General features: G+C 35.2%; 1 protein-coding gene across 1 annotated transcript; it reads left to right on the top strand.

The window, feature by feature from the left end:
• Nucleotides 1-15,466: 15,466 nt before the first annotated feature.
• On the top strand, nt 15,467-24,754 carry LOC145121383 (uncharacterized). Its single transcript, XM_079057136.1, has 7 exons — nt 15,467-15,659; nt 16,117-17,440; nt 17,510-17,728; nt 17,838-17,984; nt 24,155-24,229; nt 24,323-24,562; nt 24,643-24,754. Exons 1-7 carry the CDS (start codon nt 15,467-15,469, stop codon nt 24,752-24,754), a joined length of 2,310 nt encoding a protein of 769 aa, XP_078913262.1.
• Nucleotides 24,755-25,138: the final 384 nt, after the last annotated feature.

Here is a 25,138-nt window from a genome sequence, read left to right as displayed (position 1 = left end):
TTTTCTTGTTATACTTGCAAAATTAGCTGAAAAATCGAATTTTGGAACCCCTGACAACATATATTCGACTGTTTTGGCTAGAAATAGACTAGGAACATTACCCTTAGATTTTTTTGGACTTATAAACTTGGTTTTGATGTGGTAATGTTCATGCTAATCCAATTTCAAAGATAATTGTCAATAGATTCATGTTTTGTATTAGTTTAAAAGTTATGCTAATTACTTGAAATTTTTTTTGATGTGAATTATCTTTGTTCATATGAGTTTATTAGATTAATAGAAAAGTTAATTGATTATGTGTTTTCAATCCATTTTAATCTAAGAGTTGATTCTAAAATGTGTTTTTGTAACTTGTCCTCAAGTTATATGAAAAGTCACATTTAAGTTTCATAAAACTCATAAAAAGTTGGCAATGGTTACAAAAATGAAGAGTCTTGTCCTCATTAAATGGTTTTATGACTCCATAACTTGTCCTCAAGTTATGGAGGTTCAAGAGTCACTTCATTAAATGATAAAATGTGTAACCTTAATTAGTTCCATAAGTTACAAAAATAAAGAAAAATTACATTCTTTTATTAGTTTAAAGTCTTCCATAACTTGTCCTCAAGTTATGGAACTTGAAGAGTTTTTTTAATTAAAACTACTTTAAACACATAAGTTATGGAATTAATTAGTTTTGAATATTTTCAAAACTTGCCCTCAAGTTTTGGAATTTGTAAAGTTTTCCCCATGAATACTTTAATTCCAAGTTAGCCCTTAGAATTTTAAAAGTTAAAATTTAACCCTTATACTTTATAGTATTATAAGTTAATAATAAATATATGTATAAGAGCAAGTCAGTCTTACCGTTAGTAGGCCTCATTCACGAAGCCGGTCTATAAGGGGGGTATAAGGTACTGCCTATAAAATGGCAGTTTAATGGGTGTCCACTCTCACCCACCGCTTCCTTGACTGGTGGAGGGTCGTTAGCCGAACGGGTAGGACAAGGACTATAATTCTCCCTTCATTAAAAGTATTAATGATAAATACTAAGTAACTAAACACTTATAAATTCCCAATCTTAGTTACTTAGGAAAATGTGAATAAGGTGCTAATCCATGAAATTACACTTTGCACTTTGTTTAAACCGTTAGTGGAGCGTGTGTGGTTAACCGGCACACTAACCTGGATTTAACAAAGTAGGCAAAGGGTAACTTAATATTTATCATAGTGTCGGTGGAGCTCGTGTGGTTAACCGGCACATCGATTGAGGGGTAAATATTAAGGGTACCAAGTATATTTGCATGGTTACTTCACACCTTGTTTTGTGATCCTCGGCATCCCAGTCACAAAACCTGAAGGGCACACTCGAGATTGAAACATGCCATTGAAAAGTTCAATGAATCTCAAAAGATCTAGGAGTTTCAAATCCAATTAAAAACTTAATTACATTATTTCGTTTTTCATGGTGGAAATTGGTAAATCGTCATTTACCTACCTTCAACTATTTTATAACTCGGATTACGGCATCCCTCTTCCAGTTATAAATAGGTTGTTGGATCATAGCCTTAATATTTCATATTGGGTGTTATATTAAGGACTTTAGATCAACTATCTTGAATATCTCCCAAAAGATGTCTAGTTCAGACATCTATGATCTTCCCAAATCTCTTGGAACTTTACTTCCTCCACCTCCTCCAATTATTCTCCCTAACCCACAAGTTCAAGGTCACTCAAGCCCTAATGGCAAGCAAGGTCTATGTGTGATCACATCTTAGAGATGAAGTCACATATTGACAAGCTGGGAGAGTTGGGTGTCAAAGTCTTGAGAAAGTTGGATGTTCAATCACTTTCTAAGTCACATAGTGAGTTCCTTTGGGACTACTATGAAACAGACTATGACATGAACCTTAATGATCATATCTATTTGCTTGGTGCTGCTGAATCAGCAATGATTTGGAACGATAGTAAAGCAAATTTTATTAGAAGATCAACTTCCCAAAAACTTTATGGACAGTGACAATGGTGACACTGGAAATCCAGAAAAAACATTCTCTTCCCAATGGAAAGGGATTGGCCATAGTCAACCCGGTTGACCAAATGGTAAAGAGAAAGGCTAAGTCTGAGATAGTCCCATTACCAAAGGGTCCATATGTTTATTTTGCCAAAGGAAGGGGCGTTGATTGCAAAGCTGCCAAATTTACCTAAGGATGTTAAAGTCAATAAGTTTGACTCTACATCAAGTAGAGCCCATTATCTAACTCTGTTAAGTTCTATTCTGAGATCCTCGTTACATGATGTGACTGGGTCACATGTTGATGTTTTAAGAATCAAAGAATAGAGAGAAATCTTAAAGGAAGTATATGTTGATTCTGATCGCGAAGGTGGATTTCGATCGCACCAGAATTTTGAGCAGTTGCTTAAGAAGTTATGATATATTGCTAAGGAATAGATAACAACAATTTTCCATGTGGATTGTAAGGATAAATTTTTCCGCAAAGTTTTAAAATAAAAGAAAATTGTTCAATTTTATTTATTTGAAGTATCCTTACAATGGCATTTGTGGAAAATTGTTGCTTATATGATTCCACTGACAGCAATATTGGAAAATGGATTTGATTCTTTCATTTGTGGTAGTGTCTAAATTTACCAAATCAGGAAAGTTCCTCATCACCCAAGTTTCAATTGGACCGAAACTTGGAATCATGCAAGTTGAATAGTATGATGAATGAGAACTTTCAAGCATTGGAAAATCAAGACTAATTACTTGTTCACATGGATGTGTGATTCAAGTGAATGACTAAAGGGATCGAGTACACATTTTTGTGCACTGGTCATGTCCACCACAAAGCTCGTTACGACTATTTGATTTACTAAATTTTAGTAAATATGGTTATACTTACAAGTTTAAGTATAATTCTGAAACATTGGAAAAGTCTCAATGTATGGCAGAACGAATGAGAAGAATCAAATTAGGCAGAAAGATAAAAGTTTCTCAAATCTGAAAAGATGGGAGAGTACTTTAGTATCATAATTGTGATCATCTTAATGATTTAGAAATCATATCACAATTAGTCCTCTAAAGGTCATCTTAGTGCATTCTTATGACTAAGAAGAGGAGTCATGAATTGTTGAAATGGTTAGATCAGGAAGATGAGTCATACTTCGTTCCAAAACAATTCTTAGAGTCATACTCCAAGATTGTAACTTGAGTGACATATCTTAAAGAAAGGTTTAAAACACTTGTCAAATGTAAGAATAAAAGTGTCCAACTCTTGTACATTTGAAATTGGTAAGTTGTGATGTTTTGGATAAAACAAAGACCAACTAAGGCCAATTGTGTGAAGTGTTTGTCTTGATAAAGAATCCGCACTATCTCTTGAATATTTGGCAAGATAGTCTTATATGTCAAGAGGATAGTGGGAGTCTTAAAGATCCTAAAAAGAATTTCAAGAACTAATCAAGAATAAAACCTGAGGTTCTTCACTAGCACACGACTTGAGGTTTATAACCTATCGTGTTGACATATTCTGTGCCCATTCCAGTTAAAGTTGGCTTTGCATAGGAGTTCTGAAAGTTCTCAATTGGTTGCATAACAACTTGGAAGCAATGGCAGGCCCTGTACTGCCAGGTGGCAAGAAGTTAAGATTGCATAAGTTCAGTCCATATGAGTTTGGATTTGTCATTATTCTTGTCTTATGACTATGGTTTTGACGATTCACATGGATAAGAACACATACACCATAAAATCTAAGGGTCATAAGGTTTCTCTCCGATTCATGAAAATGATGGTGAGGAAACACTTCCACCAAGTAGATTTGAAGCAGATGGCAAAAGGTCTAAACAATTGAGACTATGATTACGGCATCCCTTTTCATAGTTCTGAAATTGTTTAGACACACATGCATGCTATCTAAGGAAAGGTGTATGATTTTGATAAAGTTTTATCAAAGCATCTCGTATCAGAAATCTGAACTTTGGTAAGAAAGTCAATAAAGTATTGATTTCTAGAAGTCCAGCTGATTTCTGAGTACATGTCAAAGCTAGTGGGAGCATAAGTGTTATGCTAATAATCATCATGTAAGTGGGAGCATGATAATTATTTTTAGTGTTGCAAGTTAGCAATGTTAATTATAGAAAACAAAAGTTTCAATTCGTGAGGCTGCAGGGATTGAAAAAGTTGTTTTGCTATAATTAAGGGAGAGGATATACTTCATTTCAGTTCTAAAGGCTTAGATTGAGACCTTAATCATCTTTAGTCAAGAATATATATATGAATTTCATGTTGGATTGGTTCAACTTAAGGAAATTCTATATATTGCGTTCTCAAAATTTGATTATGATTACGACATCCCTCTTCATAGTCAAATTTTGAAAACATGGAAAATAAAAATATTGTAGCAAAAGACTGGTCTAGAATCATGTCTTTATGTGAGACATCATGAATCGTGTACCATTTGCTTTGGGTACAGGATCGATTGCATGTGCTATAATATTTGTCATTTCTAAATTTTTCCAAATGCCCAGAGGCATTAAGAAGGGAAAAGGTCTAGAATTGGACATGACTAAAATGATTAAGCAATTGTCGAGGACAATCTGAGGTTTACCAAAGATTGGTTGCTCAGGGACAGTTGGAAGTATAGTGCTAATTTTGGAAGGACCATACTGACATATTCTGAAAAGAGGCATCTCTTATTCAGAAGTGATAGTCAAAATGAGAATATGGAGTTGTCTCCATAGGTGGAAGTTATCTGTGTAAGATTAGAAAATTTAATGCAAGAAGCATGTCCAAAGCAATGTACTTTGAATATGAGACTTAGTTTCCATGGAGTTGATCTCTATTGGAATACCTTATAATGACTGTTGACAAGTCTTTGTGACTTTGTACATATTCATTACAGGAGGGTCAGTGCATATAAGTTTAAAATCTAAACAGATTTCGATAAATGATAGGAATTTGAAATTCTCACATTTTTTGATAAGGATTTGGGAGTGTGAAATTAGAATCATTGAAATTATGTTCAATTGGTTTATTTCACAAAGTAAGGATCATAGACAAACATAGAGTGCATACTTGGTGTATGGCAAAGCTATTGTTTAAGAAAAACATAGTGTACATGCTTGGTGCATGGGACAACTAGTGTTTTTAATTCAAGTATAAAGTTGATAAAACCGAAACAATGAATAATGAGTAATCAGTATGGTGATAAATAAAAGTGTTTATTTATATTCATAGGGTTTGATACCATATTTGATTCATTTATTCTTGTGTTTCATTTTGCATGTTTTGACTTCCAGAATAACTAAGTCGCTCTTTCTGAATGATTAAGTTATTCAAACCATCCACAGTCGGTCATATGTTGGAAGTAGATATGAATCAAGACTGTCATGGGTTGGCTTGTAGAGGTCCAAGTTGGCGGACAAAGTTGTACTACAACACTCATGAGTGCTCATAAGTTCTGAGTATTGGATTCAACCCGCGCTCATTTGAATCACTTCATGGATTTTATCACGAGTGATCATGAGACGATAATATCTTATATTCTTCAAACCTAGAGATATGAGTTGTTACTACGAGTTGGTTGTACATTGATTGCACGAAAACGCATTCGGTAACTCGATGTTATAAAACGTGCCTTTGTGTATGATTCAACAAGTAGTAGAACAAGCCATATGAGTCAAAGTTTATCCATTCCTTTTACCTTCGGGATAAAAGCGATATCTGTGGGCCCCTCGATGATTTAAAGATGATACATGTGAGTGCTTGGCCAAGCCAGGACTGATTTGATTTGTTCAATCAGTCAGTCATCATGAATCGGAAATCGGGAAACAACAAATGGACAGAGAGAATGATTGATAATCCATGTCTCAGTCCATATGATATCTAGAATGGAGGAATATATGATCCCTTATCTAATGGACAAGTCATTTACAAAGGTCAGAGTTCATCGACAAGGTCAGAGTTCGACAGAAGCTTTTGAGAGCTACGATTGCTGATCGGTTCCTGAAGTCATACGCAATAATAGTTTTACACTTATCCAAGTGGGAGACTGTTGGATTAATGTCTAAGTCCATAACTATAATTGGTAAGACTTGACCCGACCCGACATGGTCCATTTGGGTTGCATGGCATCATGCATTTGGATAGACTATAATGAGAGAAATAACACTTAAGGTTGGTTAATATATTATAAGTTCTAATATATTAATAAGGTTATTTAATTAGTATTGATCAAGAATTAATTTGGAATTAATTAAGTGATCAAAAGGAGACTAATTAAATATATGGGTTGATTGTTTAAATCATTCATTCTTATATATGTGGGCTTGTGATCCAAGATTCCTTATGTTGGACTAAGTCCATGGGGTGACCCATGGATACTCCATGGAGGTTAAAATCCATGGAGCATAAGGAATGGGTAAAGTTATGAGTTACATGGTGTAACCCTAATAGCCACCATATAAAAGAATCCCATGGCTCAAGAAATCGTGCACTAATGTGTGAATATGAGGGCTAGACGATTTCAAGGAGTGTTCCATTTCTCTCAAGTCATTCCAAGTGCATTTGGTGTTGTGTGAACCATGTGAGGTGTCACACTTGGGGTACTAGGCACTCAAGATTCATGGAGACAAGCTACATCAAACAAAGGTATGTATTCTATCCATTTGATTACCCAAGTATCAAGTATTGTATGCTAGATAGGGTAATACCTTGGAAAGTTCATAATTGCATGTATAATAGAGAAAACATAGATCCAAGGTATTTAGAGTTGCATGTACACTTAGGAGTGTTAGAATGCTCAAAACTCATCACTATCCTGCAATCTGCTTACTGCCTTCCTGTCCGATCATTCCAACTAAAGCTAGTCCTTGCAGATAATACCCTCGGGTGCACTCTAATCCCGTCGATTCTGAGAACGCAACTTACTCGTCTGACAATCCTCCGGTACTCCCCGAGTACCTATACTGGGCATCCTAGGGGTTCACCCCCTTTTCCATGCACGTTTTCTGACCTTCCCGAGGCAGCATACCTTAACTAATCCTCTCTTCTAACACTGTGAAGGGCATATCCTTCACGGTATCCATTACTCCAGTCACTCCCAGTGCTGGCCACTACTGTCGGTACACACTGAATACTTCTTACTACTACAATTTAGTGCTGAGCACCCATCCCAGCGAATGGATCAGATAGTCCTTCAAGTAAAAGATTCATCCCTGCAACGGTTAAGACTCAGACGAGAGCTGCGCAACAGGGTCAAACCCTTCCCTATGAGATTATCCAACCCTGGTGTGAGAGGCGTAGCACCCTCGGTCAATAAGCTGTCTTATACCATAGTCCTCTTATCATCACTGCCACTAACTGAAAATTCTGCTGTCCCTTATCCGCCTTCCGGATGAACCGAGACCACCCTGGTCCCCACTAATCTATCAATATCTGGATTACCGGACTCCCACCGGTCGCTACTCCCGACACAATCTCCTGGTCGCTCCCAACGACTTTCGAAGAAACTTCGGCTATCTAATACTGCTCCATCTACTCTGCCACTGTGGCGCTACAAGTCCTGGGATCCTCGATCCCTTAACTTGACCCTAAGGTCCCTACCAGGTCCCACCTGTGCTACTATAATCTCACGGGCCTCGCCCACGGGTCTCACCCAAAACCATATTACTAAGCAACCCTGCTCTCACGTCTCACCTATACTGCTAATCACATACGGGCCTCGCCCACGGGTCTCACCCAACTGTATCCTGGAGCGGCCTCTCCCAAGGTGTCACCTCTCTAGGGCTACGCAGGCTAACTCCATACTATTCTAAACAAACTACCCTTTCCTGATCTCTACCTTGATCACTAGGAGATACGGGCCTCCGCCCACACTCCGCTAACTATACTGCTAATGAATGCTACGGCTTACCCGCAGTCTTACATCACTTCCCTCACTAACTTGCTGTTGGGGAATGTTGCGGCTATCCCGCAGTCCTACCATGCTCCCCATGCTGTCTCTGTCACTGACTACTAATCCGAAAGCATCCCATGCCGAACGTTCTCGCAATCTACATTCCGACTCACTCGAGTCCTACATGCGATTCCTCCAACCTGATTTTCCCAGACTAGTTACCAACCAGCTCGAAGACATGAACTCCATGTTGGGAAGTTTCTCAAACTCCCGGCCCTGTGCTCCTTGATCCATCAGTCGTCGTGCTACTTCTTTTCTTTTTCAGAGGTCGCGTACTCATTTTGGATCTGCGTGCTCCTGCCCTTGAATACTCGGAGGGTTCTCCCCCACTTTGATTCTACTAATACCTCGCGGCTCAGTGCTTGAATAGAATTCCCAATCCTTCCGATCATGCAACAACCAATCTGCTGCAAACCCAAGCTTACCACGGCTAGGGATCTAACCGATCTATCACTCAACAACACCTTTCTGAAACTAGCGGGACACCATCGAGTCCCACACAGGCATGCTACAGTTACTGCATCCTAAGTAACCTGCTCTATAAATGAACATCCTCTAACTATCATTCTAAAGTCCTCGGTATGCAGATGACATATATCTTACTCACAAGCAGGCCACACAATTTTGAAATACTAATACCAATAACGATGCAGAACCATACAATATAATCATGAGTAAAAGTTAACGAGGAAATAAAAGATACGCACTTGCAACGTCCGGTGCTGCTCGCGTCTCCATGGTAGTCTTCTGGAAAGCCCTGCCTCCTACCGCAGGCGCCTCTACTCGGCCCTGTCGGCCGTCTGTAATCCTCAACGTCGCAGGGGCAGGTGCTATCACCCGTCCTGCTGAAAGCAAACTCGGACACTGGGCCTTCTTGTGGCCCCGCTGACTACAGTGAAAACATATCAGGTCTGATCCCTGAGTAGTGTTCGCAGTACAATCTCTGCTATAATGACCAGTCCGGCCGCACTTGAAGCAACCAGAATCTCCACCACTACCACTCCTACACGCACCCCCGTGCGTCCGGCCACACTTCCCGTATCGGCTGCGGTTCTGATAATCCCTCGATCTCGAATCCGACCCCTTGGGCCTTTTGCCCGATCCTATGGCTACCTGAACCTCATCCGACTTCCTCTTCCGGATCTGCTCCAAATCGATCTCCCTCTCTCTAGCCCGAGAAATCAAATCTTCCAGCGTCTTACAGCCGGACCTGCTCACAAACTCCCTGATGTCAACCCTCAACATCTCGTGATATCGGGCCTTTTTCATCTCCTCATCCGCGACATACTGTGGAACAAGAAGAGCCCTCTCTTTGAACTTGGCGGTGATCTCCGCCACAGTCTCAGTAGTTTGTGTCAAATCCTCAAACTCCCGTGCCAACTGCTGCACCTCAATAATCGGTGAAAACTCAGCCCTGAACCTGGCCGGGAAATCACTCCATGTCATCGCGTCCAACGTGGGATCATCCCCCAAGGCATGACCAACCTCCTCCCACCAATCCCTCGCTCTGTCCTTCGGAAGACAGGAGGCGGTTCTAACCTTGTCCCCCTCAGGACACCGGCTCGTACGAAATGTATTGGCAACATCAGCCAACCACCTGCTGCTAGCAATGGGGTCCCTAGCCCCATGGTGGTCTGGAGCTCCACAAGCTCTGAACTCCCGGAAAGTCAAAGTACGCGCTCCCATCATCGCTATCATCTCTGTCCGGAAGGCTCCCAGCCTCTCATCCAAAATCTCTAGTATACCCTCCTTGACCGTGCCAAAGATCACAGGAGTCTGGTCTAGTATGTCGCGCGTAATCTTCGCTGATACAAACTCTCTCATACGCTCCTCGAGCTGCTCGGTCCCTGAACCCGAGCTTGATCCCTCTCTGGCGCCTGATCCGCCCACTGGTCTCTCACGCAATGTCACCATGCTGAAAACATATCACAATAGCTATCAGAATACTCATCACTGCTGAGGGATCATACACACACACACACTACAAGTTTCCTGGTCTCATCTCGACCTTTCCCGAATCGAGTACGGATCCTCTGCTTTCAGTAGTACGGGCCCATACTACCTTCAACATCTATCCGTACTTTCCTTAAGAACTGCTTCGACTCCACCAGGTCCCTTTTACTACTACTACTGCTCCCAGCACTAACTCATCCTAGGCTTACCCTAGGGAAACCTCTGACCCAAACCAGTCCTCAGCTGCTGAAGGTCTCTTTGTAATGCCAATTAGCTATCACCTGAATACCATCACATGTAATGAGGCTCGGATAATCCTTCGAGTAAGGGACTCATCCCTATAACGGTTAGGACTCAAACAAGAGCTACGCCATAAGGTCAAATCCAACACTCTGAGATTATTCAACCCTGATTACCTGTGACTTAACGTATTCACCTAACAGCTAACTCTTATCACTCAGAATCCCACAATGCACAAAGCAAGCAGCATTCAGACAAAGGAAAATCTAACCAAAACATACTCAAGCAATCATAATCCCATATCAAGAATCTGTACTAGCATGCGACATAATCCCATATACTCAGGCATAACCTAAACATGTTATCCTACTACTGTCTAACCAGTACTATCATGCAGCTCAAAAGCACATATAACAGACAAATAAGGCATCCTTCCTAGATCCTTAGCCCTAATCTAGCATGCTGTTCTACTAACTGATAAACATAACATAAACTTGTGTGGGTATTTTGGGGTACTTACTTGAGCTCGGCTGATTGCACGCACCACACCCTTTTTTTCTCCTTTCAAAGTTCTTTTCTTTCTAATTTCTTTTTGCTTTTTCTAAAACTCTTTTCTCTTCTCAAAACCCCTTTTATAAAAATGATTTTCCTTTTGAAAATTTCTATACCAATTCCTTAGTTTGAGTTCAGACACACCCGAAAGTATGTCCGAATCCCTCAAACCAAGGCTCTGATACCAACTCGTAACATCCCAAAAATACGGTCCGAAAATTTCATTTTTTTAAGTCATAACTAAACCATAGTATTAAATCATTTCAAACATACTAAAAGAGTTATATAACAAATCAGAGTATCTTTTCAAAACACTTGTTCATTTCATCAGAGTAAACATCCCAGGCTAAACTTCTTGGTGTGTGCAATGCGATCATCCCGAGCTCTTCCCTCCGCTACCGAAAGTACCTGAAACCAAAACTGAAAACCGTAAGCACGAAGGTTAGTGAGTTCCTTTTGTCTTTCTCACATGTGCATAAATAATCAATCAAAGCCACACTCTTAATGAATAGTCGTCACAACCATGCAAAAGACCCGGAGGACCAAGTCAAGCAACGACTATAAGTTGATCTCCGAGGATCCCATAATTTTTGGAATTCTTGTATTCATCACACTACACATGATTTTTGGTAGAATACCAGCACTTGTACTCGTACTCATTATATCTTCTCTGTAATTATTCACTTCAATCAATAATATCATCAAGGCGGGTGATCATTGTCACCTCCCAAGGTTTTATGCCGGAGATCCTATCAATGATCAAGGGATTTCCTTGTAAACCGCTTGTGTAATCTTGTTCTAAATTCGTTAATTACTTCACTAACAACACCACATTCTCTCATACACTTTGGTTAATATCCCTTTAGTCGATTTTTGACCAAAACACTGATAATGTTTGAAAGAGAGCTAAAAGAAGTAATAGAAGATCAATAACCATTAACCCCTATTTATGCGGATCACAGATGATATAAAAGAGATTTGACAACATAATCATACCTTTTGAACAGATACAATTCTATCCATTAGAGTTTGAATTTCAAATCCTTTAATTTATTTCCAATTAATTAAATTATACACTTTAAATGCTTGAAATTAATTTAAATATTTTACAGGTATAATTTGGGGGCAATTGTGAGGGCCAAGATCCTCAATCCTATCCATAATCTCGGATCTCAAAGATATCTAAGGACCCTTAAACCTATCCAGGATCCTGGATCTTAAAGGATTATTAGGATCCCAAACATACATCGGGATCCTGAACATCGCCATTATTATTTCCTAACAAGTTTAACGGCTATATTTATTGTTTATTTCTCACATGTACAAAAATGGTCAACATAAGACTCATGCACAACGAAGAAACGTTTCAGCCAGGCTTAAAACCCAAGAATACCAAAACAAAGCACGTTGCAAATACCAGTTCATCAGGATCCCGGGAATATCACACTTATAGTTACTTAACCTAGACTATAAATACACTTGTAAAAGACACAACGGGCACTATCTCCATACACCTTAGATACCTTAAGCAACTGAAACACTTGTATTCATATCTTCATCAATTTTCTGTAAATTTCATCTAAATAAATAAAAACAATCAAAACAGGTGATTATTATCACCTCCCAAAGTTTTATGTCGGAGATCCTATCAAGGATCAAGGGCTTTCCTTGTAAACCACTTGTGCAACATTGTTCTAATTTTGTTAATCACTTCAATCACAACACCACATAGAGCTGGCAATGGGTCGACCTGTGTTGGCTCGGGTTCAACCCATTTATTAATTGGGTTGAATATTTTAACCCAACCGAACCTTTTTTATTTAAATGGGTAGATATTTCCAACCCAACCCAACCTTTCAGATAAATGAGTTGTCACCGGGTTGATTCGTTTATGTAATTCCCAACCTAACCTATTAAACAAATGGGTTAAACCTGGGTTAACCCATTTAAAATAAAAAAAATAAATAAATTAACTAAAGTTTACACCACATAAATTAGTCAAAACTTAAAGAAATTTTCAAAATATAATAAAAGCACAATCCCAATTCATAAATACAAATAAATTGTTCGAATAACATTAAAGATATGTAATTTTGGAATGATTTTGTAGAGTGACTTGTGTCGTCGGTGCAAAGAAAAAAGATAGGAATTAAAATTGTATTTTTTAAAACATAAATAATAATATAACATTGTAATTTATAAATTAATACTTAGACTAATACATGGTAATATTTAAATAATTATTAAACTAAATATATATTGAATTTGAATAGATTGGTAGGTTGAAAATGGGTTGGCAATATATATCCAACACAACCTATTTAATTAAATGAGTTAGACAGGTTGACCCATTTATCCTAAATGGGTTAAAAATCTCAACCCAACCTGCTAATTTTGGGTTGGGTTGGTAGGTTGAGTTGATTTTTGCCATCTCTAACACCATAGTCTCATGCAATTTGGTTGATTTTTGACATATATATATATATATATATATATATATATATATATATATATATATATATATATATACTAGTGAATTTTAGAGGTCCGTGCTGAGCACGGCCCACGGAGGGTAATTTTGGAATCTAAAAAAAGTTTTGCAATGTCTAATTTTCAAGGGTTTCAAATGAATTAGATTTTGTTAGAAGCCTACTTTTCATGTTTTTAGCAGATTCAACTTCAAAATACCAAAAAAATGGATAATATAATTAATTTGCTACAATGTAAAAGACAAGACAAAGTACAATTTGGAAAGCAATATGTAACTATAACAACGTGCTTCTAAAATACAACGCTTTAATAAGAAAAAAAATGAAATATACAAAAACTGAAAATAATTTATAGAAGTTCTATTACATTTTTGTGTTGGTAATGGTATTTATTTAATGTTTATCTTCTTTATTGATATCTGTGTTGCATAGTTAAATCTTCCCCAATATATTTTCCTACTAATAATCCATCCGATTTAAAATCGAGCTTCTTCATGACAACATTTTGGTAGTTTGAGTTCTATCGTTATGATCTCTTTTTTCATGACACCGAGTGCAACAATGTCTCATTTCCATTTAGCCAAATTGTTGGTTTTTTTTTCTTCAGAAAAACTGGGCAATATTAACATATAAAATATTTATAGGGTCAAAAATAAAAAAAATAAAAAATAAAAAAGAAAAGAATTCATAGATGTTCTTCTCTTGAAAGGGAAAACACTATATAAACATTAAACATCCATGCAACATGAAGGGAAATAATTGATTTACTTGAGGAAGAATTCCAAGTTTGTCCATGCTTTTAAATCATTGACTTGTGAACCTTCTATGGTAAATTGTCCGGAAAACTTGACTGTGAGTCCAGGTTATATGGAAAATATTCCAGACTTTGCTAGCGGGTAATATCTCTATTTGAACAACCGTCATTACAAACAAGTTACAGTGAAAATGAAAATGTATTAGCCTTTTATTTATTTGCTATTTCAGATGTTGAGGTATTATAATAGAACAAATAATAATAATAATAATAATAATAATAATAATAATAAAGAGCATTCACCTTCCAACATAACTTGCAAAGATTCAGGCTGTACAGCTTAGTAGATACCCTGGCTTATAAAGTAACAAAATTTGTGCTTCCCGAATACTTGTATCACCATCAGTTCCCTTCCTTTCTCGGAAAATTTGACAACAAATTACACCTGAACTAAAAATTTGATAGATAAAAATATTAGCAAAATTCATGGTAAAATAGCTATAAAAAGTTGTGAAAAAGATTAAGAAAAGGTAATATAACAAATTCAAGAGGTACGACATACCATTTGTTTTTGGAACCCCAGTGTTATGTCATGCTGAGGAAAGGATGATGAGGTTGACCATGACAGCATGCAGCCTACCATCAGATGTCCGAGGCGTAAGGGGGAAAGCAACTGCATTGACTCAAAATCCATCACTATAAGTGGTTGGTGGGAAAGCTGCTTATCGACGTAGACATCGATCTCATCATTTTTTTTATCCAAATCTCTTGCACCGTGCACCCAAGTTAAATTAACATTCTTTCAATTAAGAAACCTAACAATTAAAATTTGATTTTCAACAAAACCTAACATAATATTAACTACTTAAGAGTAACAAGTAATTGAAATCCAAATTTTAGTTGTTAGGTTTCTTAATTGAAAGAATGTTAATTTAACTTAGGTGCACTGATTCGGATGAAATAAACTATGTTTAGCTTCTAATTATGATATAAAATATTTTTCTATGGTCATTAGAACCATGGATCAAATTACTCAAACCCCCAATTATCTCTCTCCCCAAACCAACACATTAGCATAGAGAAAGAAGCCTAAATTTAAAAGACATGTTTCAACTATGATGCATGGAAACGCCATATGAGTCGTCGCTCCCGTATCTGAAACGCCTAGGAAACGGAAACGCCGGTGTAACGGCCGGGAAACGTTTCCGGCAAGTATCGGTAATCCCTGAAACGTTTCTCGCACGTTTCATTCACGTTTCCCTTTATTTATTTATTTTTATTTGCATGGGCTTTTAATACGCAGAAATAGAGTAATGGGCTTAGTCCTATGTCGGTTGCTAATGCTATTACCCTACAATTAGTCAATTAGTCTATTAGAATTTAGAAGTTTGTAAACGTAAGGCTGCTGCGTACTCTTTTCATTGGTGATCATCGACTTTTATAGTTTTTTTTATTACCTCTCTGTGTCGTCGATCAAGAAGACAAGAACAAGAAAAAAAATTCAAAACTCATTCACACATTCACCACTCACCAATTCGATTATTATGGCTTCTTCTCAAGAACAAGAAACACAAGGATCATCTACATCAGTAGACCAACCTCAATTGTGGGACTTTGTGACTAAACTCGATAAACTTGCTGGAGCAGGAGGATGTTGGAAGTTGAAGTGTAACCTTTGCAGTGAAACCCGACAAGGATCATATTCTAGAGTTAGAGCACATTTGCTTGGCATAAAAGGTAATCTATTATTCAAATTAGTGTGTGTGTCTATGTAATTTTCGATTTTTGATTTATGTTATTGACTTATTGTATTGATTCATGAAAAATTGTAAAGAAAAAAATTAGAGGCTGCGATTTTTGTTTTGATTCATCATTCATGTATTTGTTGTAATTTTTTATTCATGTTATTGTATTGAAGTATTGAACTATTGATTCATTAACAATTGTAATGAAATAACTAATAAGAGGCTGCGATTTTTGTTTTGATTCATGTATTTGTTGCACTTTTGATTCATGTTATTCAATAGAACTATTTATTCATGAACAATGGTAAAGTCAAATAAATAAGAGGTTTTTGATTCACTTTCTTGTTTTGATTAATGTAATGTAATTGAATTTATAATGTCAATGATGACCTTATTTTTTTCATGTTGTGTAATTGAGAATGTCAATGTTATTATGTTGTTTAATATAGGTACCGGGATTTCTATTTGCAAGAAAGCAACAACAGCTGACAAACTTAACATGACACAATTAGAAGATGCATATGAAAAGAAGAAAACCGAGTCACAAGCGAAAGAAGTCCAGTTGCCATGTGAAGCTGGTGTTGGATTTAAGAAAAGAAAAGGTATTTCAACACCTATTGAAAGAGCTTTTGGTGTTGAAATTAGGGACCAACTGGATCAAGAAATAGCTAGAATGTTTTATACCGGAGGTTTACCTTTTAATCTTGCAAGAAATCCACACTATGTCAGGGCTTTTCAGTTTGCTGCTAACAACAAAATTGATGGTTATGTACCTCCTGGTTATAATAAGCTAAGAACAACATTACTACAAAAAGAAAAAGATAATGTTCACAAGCTATTGGAGCCACTTAGGTCTACATGGAAAGAAAAAGGTGTGACTATTGTGAGTGATGGCTGGAGTGATCCTACAAGAAAACCTCTAATCAACTTCATGGGTACCTCAGGTAATGGTCCTTTGTTTCTAAAGGCAGTGAATTGTTTTGGGGAAGTGAAAGATAGATTTTTTATTGCCGAATTGATGAAGGAAGTCATCAATGAAATTGGTCATGAAAATGTTGTGCAAATAATTACTGACAATACAGCAAATTGTAAGGCGGATGGAGAGATTATAGAGAGTCAGTTTCCTCACATTTATTGGACACCATGTGTTGTTCATACGCTTAATCTTGCTTTGAAGAATATTTGTTCACCAAGGAATGTGGAAACAAATGAACTAACATATAAACAGTGTCGCTGGATAAAAGAAGTTCACGAAGAGGCGTTTGCAATAAAAAATTTCATCATGAACCATAACATGAGGCTCTCGATTTTCACCAAGTTTACTCCTCTTAGGCTGCTTTCTGTTGCTGACACTCGCTTTGCCTCCATCATTGTGATGCTTCAGAGATTGAAACTTATCAAAAGGGGTCTTCAAGATATGGTCATAAGCGAAGAATGGTCTTCTTATAGATTAGATGACACTGAGAAAGCAAACGCTGTGAAAGAATATATTTTGAATGATGATTGGTGGGATAAAGTAACATATATTCTTAGTTTCACTGGACCTATATATGAGATGATTAGAGCTTGTGACACTGACAAGCCATGTTTACACTTGGTCTATGAGATGTGGGATTCTATGATTGAGAAAGTGAAGATTGAGATCTACAAGAAAGAAAAACGTCCGACATCTCAAATAAGTTGTTTTTACGACGTTGTGCATCATATTTTAGTGGCTCGATGGGCGAAGAATAACACTCCCCTACATTGTTTAGCTCACTCTTTACATCCAAGGTATAAGATTTTAAATTATACACTTGATTTGTATTATATATTTATGTTTTAACTTTTGGATGTTTGTAGATATTATAGTGATGCATGGTTAATGGAGGATTCTACAAGATGCGCTCCACATAGGGATGGAGAAATTTCACAAGAAAGGATGAAATGTTTTCGAAGGTTGTTTCCTAATGGTGATGAGTATGGCAGAGTCGATGAGTATGCGATGTTTTCAATGAAGAGTGGTCATTTTGAAGATTTAACAAGCATTTCAAAGATGGCTACTATGGAACCCAAGAATTGGTGGGTTAACTTTGGTGCTTAAACTCCTTTTCTCCAGACTTTGGCTTTTAGATTACTTGGACAACCTAGTTCATTGGAGTACTTATGCATTTATTCACTCGCTTAAAAGGAACAAGTTGACTACAAGTCGTGCTCAAGACTTGGTTTACATCCACAATAATCTCCGACTTTTGTCAAGGACTCCGAAAGATGATGTAAAGATGTGGGATGTGGGTGGAGATGCTTTTGATTCAATGGAAGACGTCGGGTTTTTGGAGTTTGCAGATCTCTCGCTAGATGAACCTGACTTTGAAAATGATTTGATTATTGATAATTAGTTACTTTTAAAATATTTAGTATTTTTGGAGTTTAAACTTTACATATTTTGGAATTTTTTTCATATATATATGTTTTTTCCTATTTTTATATTGCCGTATCTGTGCCGTATCCGTATCTTGAATTTTTGAGTTTTGCCGTTTCCCGTATCCGTTTCCGTGCAACTTAGTGTTTCAATGTGATTTCCAGATTGAAAAACCAAAAGTGCTTGTAATTGTTTCCATTAAACTCTAGTTCATGTTTTGTTACTCCATAAGTAAATTTATCTACAAAAATAAAAAATTAAGAGCAACAATAAAATTAACTTCAAGAAGATCTCATAAAATTTGTATGTGTGAGCAATATATGTTTACCTGTACATGGAAAATTAGGGATTTGGGGCAAGAGGGTTGGTTCAAAATCATCTTCAGGCTTCTTTCATCTGATTCATTGATGATGGAACTTACTAACGTTTCATGTTTCCAACCTTCAAAGGTCATCAAGATCAATCAACATGAAAAAAGAGAAAAATAAATGTCAGCAATGGACATCAAACCGGTAAATCACCTGTTAGGGTCAAATAAAGTTTATTTTATATATTATTTCCTTAAAAAGTATATTTTGCAAAAATATCTCTAAATAGCAGTTTGAAAACATCATATTAGTTTTACATACGATTCTTAAGAACAATAACATAAAAAATCAAATATTGACCTTCTCCTTTAGAGGAAATCTAATATTCTATTGAATCTTTGGGAAACAAAAACTTGTTAAAACAACATTAACCAATAAAGATTATTCTTTTAACTTATACTAAATATGAAATAGAATTAGAATAGTTTTTTTTGCTCACCTATTACTAAGAACGGTAGCCAGAAATGTCAGTTGTCCCAGACAGAGGGTAGGAATAAACCATTACCAGCCCATTAAATACAACTTCAAATCAGTCACGAGGATTAGAAGAAGCCTGCTGTCAATTGAAGCTACTTCCAAATCAAAATATTTGTAACCAAACAAGAATGTTATGAAAAATATAAAAATGAAAAAACGAAACCCTACGTTGAAAAAAAATGAAATTGTGAAAGGCAAACAGATACCTTTCTTTCTTCAAATTGGCAAGAAACTTCCATATTTCAGTTAGCATGAAGGCGTAACAGTTTGAAGTCGCTTTGTTCTGGTTACCTCCTACCTCCCCTGATGATTCTTTCCCCTCCGACCACTGTTTGGTTATTAACAATAACCCCTAATCAAATAGAATATAAAGATGAACCGAATCAAAACAGATAAAACAATATATGAGTTACTAAACCCTAACCAAATTTCTAGAGAACAGCGAAATCAATTAGTGGATTAGGCATCGTCTTCTACTTTTGCACCAAATAGAATCACAAAGTGAAATACGTTTTGTGGTAACTACAAGAACAGATAGCATATATTTTTGTTACATGTCATATTCTCCTTGCATTAGACACATGACATTTTCTAAGCATTTTTGCTTTAATTTATTTTCCACATGTATTTTTGTTATGTGTTCCAACAGATTTTATTTGACAGCTCATTAAACTGTTTATGCAAAATCAATATTAAAATAATATTAAATCAATTAGAGTAATGCCGGCTACAAATTTGGTTAATGCAGCAAATCACGCACCAATTTCAAATTCATTCATAATTGATTTCCAAAAATATGAAAATTTTGAAATCTCATAAACTTTTCTCATATACGGTAATCAAATCCAAAGATATGTATAGGTTTTGTTATTTAATCCATTTTCCCTCATAGTATCGTGATTACTTTGCCGTTTTTTGAGATCAAGTAATTTTTCCTCTCCTACAGCAGCAACTAAAGAAGGTTAGTTCTGTTATTACGTTTCATTTTTTCATCTACGTTGTGCAAACGTCGATTCCTCTCTGTTAATTCATCTGCATTATGTTCTCTCGTCTTATGAAGTACTTAATATGATTGAAAAAATTGATGTTTCCTTTAAGGATAGTTTTGAAATTTTGTCGACACACTTGTCTTTCTTTAGTCGACCCTTAATTGATTGCATGATATTTTAAATCGCATGGTACTTGAAATTATCAGTTAGTCATGGAACATCTGATTTCGGTGTTAGTGCAGGGGCTTTATTCCCATATCATCTTATGAATGTTGTGTAAGTGTGTTTTAGTATGTTACTGTGTGAAAGAGCCACACTCGCTTACTATTGATAAGATATAAAAAAAAATTATGAGTGGAAAAAGTATCTTCTGTGTTGCTTTCATTGCTTAATAATTAATATGGATTTGGACAATTTTTCCCCTGAAAGATGATCAGATTCTATATTTCTATTTATAGACTTGCTGCGATGTGTGTACTTAATGCTAAATCCGATCATCTTTATACATCCTACTTCCTAAATTTTCCACATAAACCTACAATTTTGTGATCTGATTGAGTGATTTTTATGTCTGAATGAATGTCATGTGAAATGGTGTTACTTGTCGTTGTTGTATGCGGGTTGCTATGGGGCGCATTCCTTTGTGAGGGGTATTTGGATTATTGTGTAAGTTATTGAATCAAACATACTTTTAAACTGTTTTCGCATGACATCATTGTTTCAGACATAAGCCCATTCAACTGGAATTTATACGAGATACCAAGATACTAATCAAACTTCAAAATCAAAAAGAAGTTGTATTTTCTGCAAGGGTTTAGGTCATTTTTGGTCACTTAACTTTTGGTTTTGTGTTCATTTGGTCACTTAACTCTTTTTAAGTTTTAAAAGATCATCAAACTTTTGACTTTGTGCTCATTTAGTCACTTAACTTTTGGTTTGGTCACTTAACTTTTAGATTTGTGATCATTTAGTCACCTAACTTTTAAAATTGTGCTCATTCAGTCACTAAACTTTTGAAAAAATTTAAAAGTTTAGTGACTAAATGAGCACAATTTTAAAAGTTAGGTGACTAAATGTGACTAAACCAAAAATTAAATGACTAAATGAACACAAAGCAAAAAGTTTGATGACCTTTCAAAACTTAAAAAGAGTTAAATGACCAAATGAACACAAAACCAAAAGTTAAGTGACCAAAAATGACATAAACCCTTTCTGCAATACCTATTGGATAATCCAAAGAAACTGGGACAATTTTAACCCAGGGGTATTTTAGGAATTTTTTTGAAAACTTGCATTTTTATGTGTAGCAGAATTACTGGTTTGCACCAGCTAAAAAACTCGAGAACAGGGAATTTTGGTACATTTCCTTTTGAATGGCTTTTAGATATAGAAACACATTTTTGATATATGACTTAATGCATAAAGAATATCTTAATAAACACATTTTCTCTATTAAGTCGTTTAAGGGAAAAAAAATTCTATATGACTGTTTTACCCCTGGTCAGAAAACTAATTTCAACTTTAAGAAGTTAAGCCCTAAGTCGTGTTTCTTTTTTTTTCATATTATGTTTTCCTTAATAAAATATAATGTTAGTAAAAAGTTAAGGACTTAATGGGAAATAATTTTTTTTTTCCGAGTTTCTCTATTAAGTCGTCGGTTTTTGCATTACATCAAAAAGAAACACACATACATAACTTATTAGATTATGTTGCTGTTTTTTTTTAAGAAAAAATTATAAACATTTGTGTAACAAGTGTACCTTTGTTTCCATTGATGTGGCGTGCAATTTATTTTGTTTTATTATTTTTCCTTTTCATGGAGGTGAATACCTACATTTTATTTCCTATTTGAAATACATTTTATAATGTATAATTAACATTTTTTAATTATTATTATCAATTCTGATTTGCTTATCATTCTCAATTTTGTCAATGTAATAATCAAAGTTTTTATATTTCTTTTACAGCTCATGGATCCAACCGAAATCACAATGATTAATGATCTAGGTCTCTCAAATGACAACTACACAATTAAGGTCCGAATAATCAGGCTTTGGAAACAAACAACTTGGTCGAAACCTCATGAGACACGACAAATCAGAATGATTTTAATGGATGAAGAGGTATTTAAATTGAATTGCTTTTAATTTATTTAATGATTTCATATTATCATATATTTAGTTATATACATTATTCATGTTAATCATATAGTTGTTTATTACTTATTTACTCTTAGCATCCTACTGATAGGATTATTTTTTTTATTTTTTTATTTTTTACAAGTCATTTAAGGGAAAAATCTATATATGACTGTTTTGCCCCTGCTCAGAAAACTAATTTTAACTAATTTTAAACATGTAGTTGTTTATTAGTTATCTATTTAATCGTTTTTTGAAGGGCAATAAAATTGAATGCACTGTGGACAAATCATATGTGATACTGGGGCAAACACTTGAAGAATATGCTGATGTTTACATTCATAAGCCAACACTTGGTTTATATGTTGATGATGTTATTGTTGAGAGAAAAACTTAGAGACACACTTGAACAAACGTTAGAACAAGTATATTGCGGAATAGTTAATCTCGAAGGATCTAAAAGCTCAACAATAATATTAATAAGTTAGAGTTAGATAGTTAGAGAGTTAGTTGCGGAAAAGTAAAGAAATAGAAATGACAACAATTGTTATATCAAGTATACACATAAGTTGATTCATAACAAGGAATGCATTCAAACCAAGTTAATAAGGAAGATCAAACTTAGTGATTAAGTCACAAAAGACTTGCTCCGAAGAGAGGTTATAATCAGTTGTATTCTAGTGAGATTTGAGAGTAAGAAGGGATGCGTATTGAAATAGAGAGATAAAAAAGATAACTTCAGAAATGTGTATTCAGAATAGATAGATACATATAGAATACAAGAGAATGAGCTCTATTTATAGAGACTCACGAAGTACACTAGATTACATCTCTAACAGTAGCCATGCAAGGCATACTGGACAATAGAGAGTATTACAATAAAAGACAAGTAAAGTAATCTAGTAAAGAGACTGCGGTAGGTAGAGACTCCGGATGCGGTTGCTGATGAAGGTGCTTGACTGCGGGTGCTTGACGGCTGTGGTAGCTGAAGTTCAAGAGGGTCACTTTTTATGATTCAACAGTTATGAAGTTCGTTGACACTCAAAACAAATTGTTTTCCAATATACCACTAGAGTAACCAAGTGCATTGGTTTTAATGGGCCCAAGAATTCATTCACTTTTGCAAACTTCCAAGATCTTATCGATAAAGCTATCCCTTCAACTATTTCTTTTGGTAAGTTCATAACGTTGATTTCACATTTTACATCTTATAATATTTGTATATATAATTTGTCCATCCTAACACTAATTATATACTAACATCTTCCATCGTGTATATTATAGATGTCATCGGTAATGTTTTTCAATGCTATCCACTGGAACCTGCAACCCAAAAACTAGATAAAAGGATTACATTGAAATTGGAAGATTTAGAGTATGTTTCTTTTATGACTTGTGTATTATTAGTTTTAAAATTTTTGTTTTAATTCATATTCATTTAGGGGACGACAAGTGTTTGCTACTTTGTGGGGAGATTACGCTGAACAAATTGATTCCTATGTATCCAAACACCGGGGGAATTTTGTTATGATTATTCAATGTTCTGAGTGGAAGAATCACAGAGGTCCTTTTATTAATACAATGTTTATCCTTACCATTTTCAATATTTATATAAGAAATAATTTAATCCAACATTTTTTCGTTTTCTTTTCAGGGGCGTGCATATCTACCCTAATAAATAAGAATAATTTTGTCACATGTCATTCTCTTATTTAATTGGCCACATGTCATTTCGTCATAATTTTGAGATATATTTATTTTCCACTTGTCATTAATTTACTTCATCTTTCATTTTTAATATATCATTAGTTTAGTTTTTATAAATTAAACTTACCATAATGACTATTATTTTAAATTTCAAATTTTAAATTTAAATTTCAATTTCAAATAAATTTACAGTTTAAACCTTTGTGTTTAACATTTTGTTATAATTTACCCGTTTAGTACATGGATCTGATAACTAAACACATAATTTTAATTTATTTATTTTTGCATTTTTTTCTCATAATTTTCAGTTATTTCAAATTTCAAATTAAAATAAACTTCTCATTTAATCGTTCCTGTTTAACATTTTGTTTTAATCGACCCGTATAATTTACGGGTCTCACAACTAGTGTGAATAATACATATTTAGCAACAAAGCTATTCATTAATGAGCAAGTTGAAGAAATTATTGATTTCAAAAAAAAGTTTGATTATATTTCAATCAAGTCCTTTATATATTACTATTAAACTAAATATAGTTTTTATTGATATTATACTTACACTTTATTTGTAAACAGGTGGAATGAAAATGAAAGTGGATCAGCTTCTTCATGGGGGAGTTATGCCATCATTCTTGGCACAATTAAGATGTTTGAAGATAGTCAGCAATGGTACTACCCAACTTGCAAGAACGGTAAGAGAAAGGTTCAAAAAATGCCCCTTGAACAATCCAATGTTTTGGACCATTTGGCTGAGAATGAATCATGGGTATGCACACATGCCAAGTGCAAAGGACAAGTCATAGTTGCTGAACCAATGTATCATAAGAAATTTAATATTCTTTCATTATTGTATTTATCTAATTTGCATTCTTTTATTTGTTTGTTAAATACCTTAGTTTTATGCTCAAAATTCGAGTACAAGGCTTGGTGGGAGTAGTGACACTTACTCTATTTGACCGGGATGTTAGAAGTATTCTAAACATTTTTGCATCAGATTTGATAGACTAGTATGAAAAGGTATATATTATAAAATCCATAATTTATTCTAATCATTTCTATAATTTCATTCTAACACCGGTTTAATTTACATTTTTTTAGATGGGTAAGAGTGTTGGTTTTCCTGTTGAGATTAATGAACTTATTGGTAGAAAAATGGCTTTCAAAATTATAGTTAAAGGCTTTACCTATGGAAGAAAATACATCCTTAGTTACAACATATCAAAGATGAGTGATAATGCTGACATAATTTTTGCGCTCGAGAAGCTTGAAAAGGCAAACCACGTTGAACAGGTTTAACTACAACTAAATCTTAATCCATTTACATATTACGTTTTGTATAGCTGATATTTACCAATCTAATATACAATTTACAAACTGTTATATAGGACATTG

This window comes from Lactuca virosa, chromosome 6 (genome assembly GCF_052849685.1).
Source record: "Lactuca virosa cultivar CGN04683 chromosome 6, Lactuca_virosa_CGN04683_v6, whole genome shotgun sequence".
In the NCBI taxonomy this organism is placed as follows: domain Eukaryota; kingdom Viridiplantae; phylum Streptophyta; class Magnoliopsida; order Asterales; family Asteraceae; genus Lactuca; species Lactuca virosa.
Note: the sequence above shows the minus strand (reverse complement) of the source record. Positions and strands in the feature narration are given on the sequence as shown.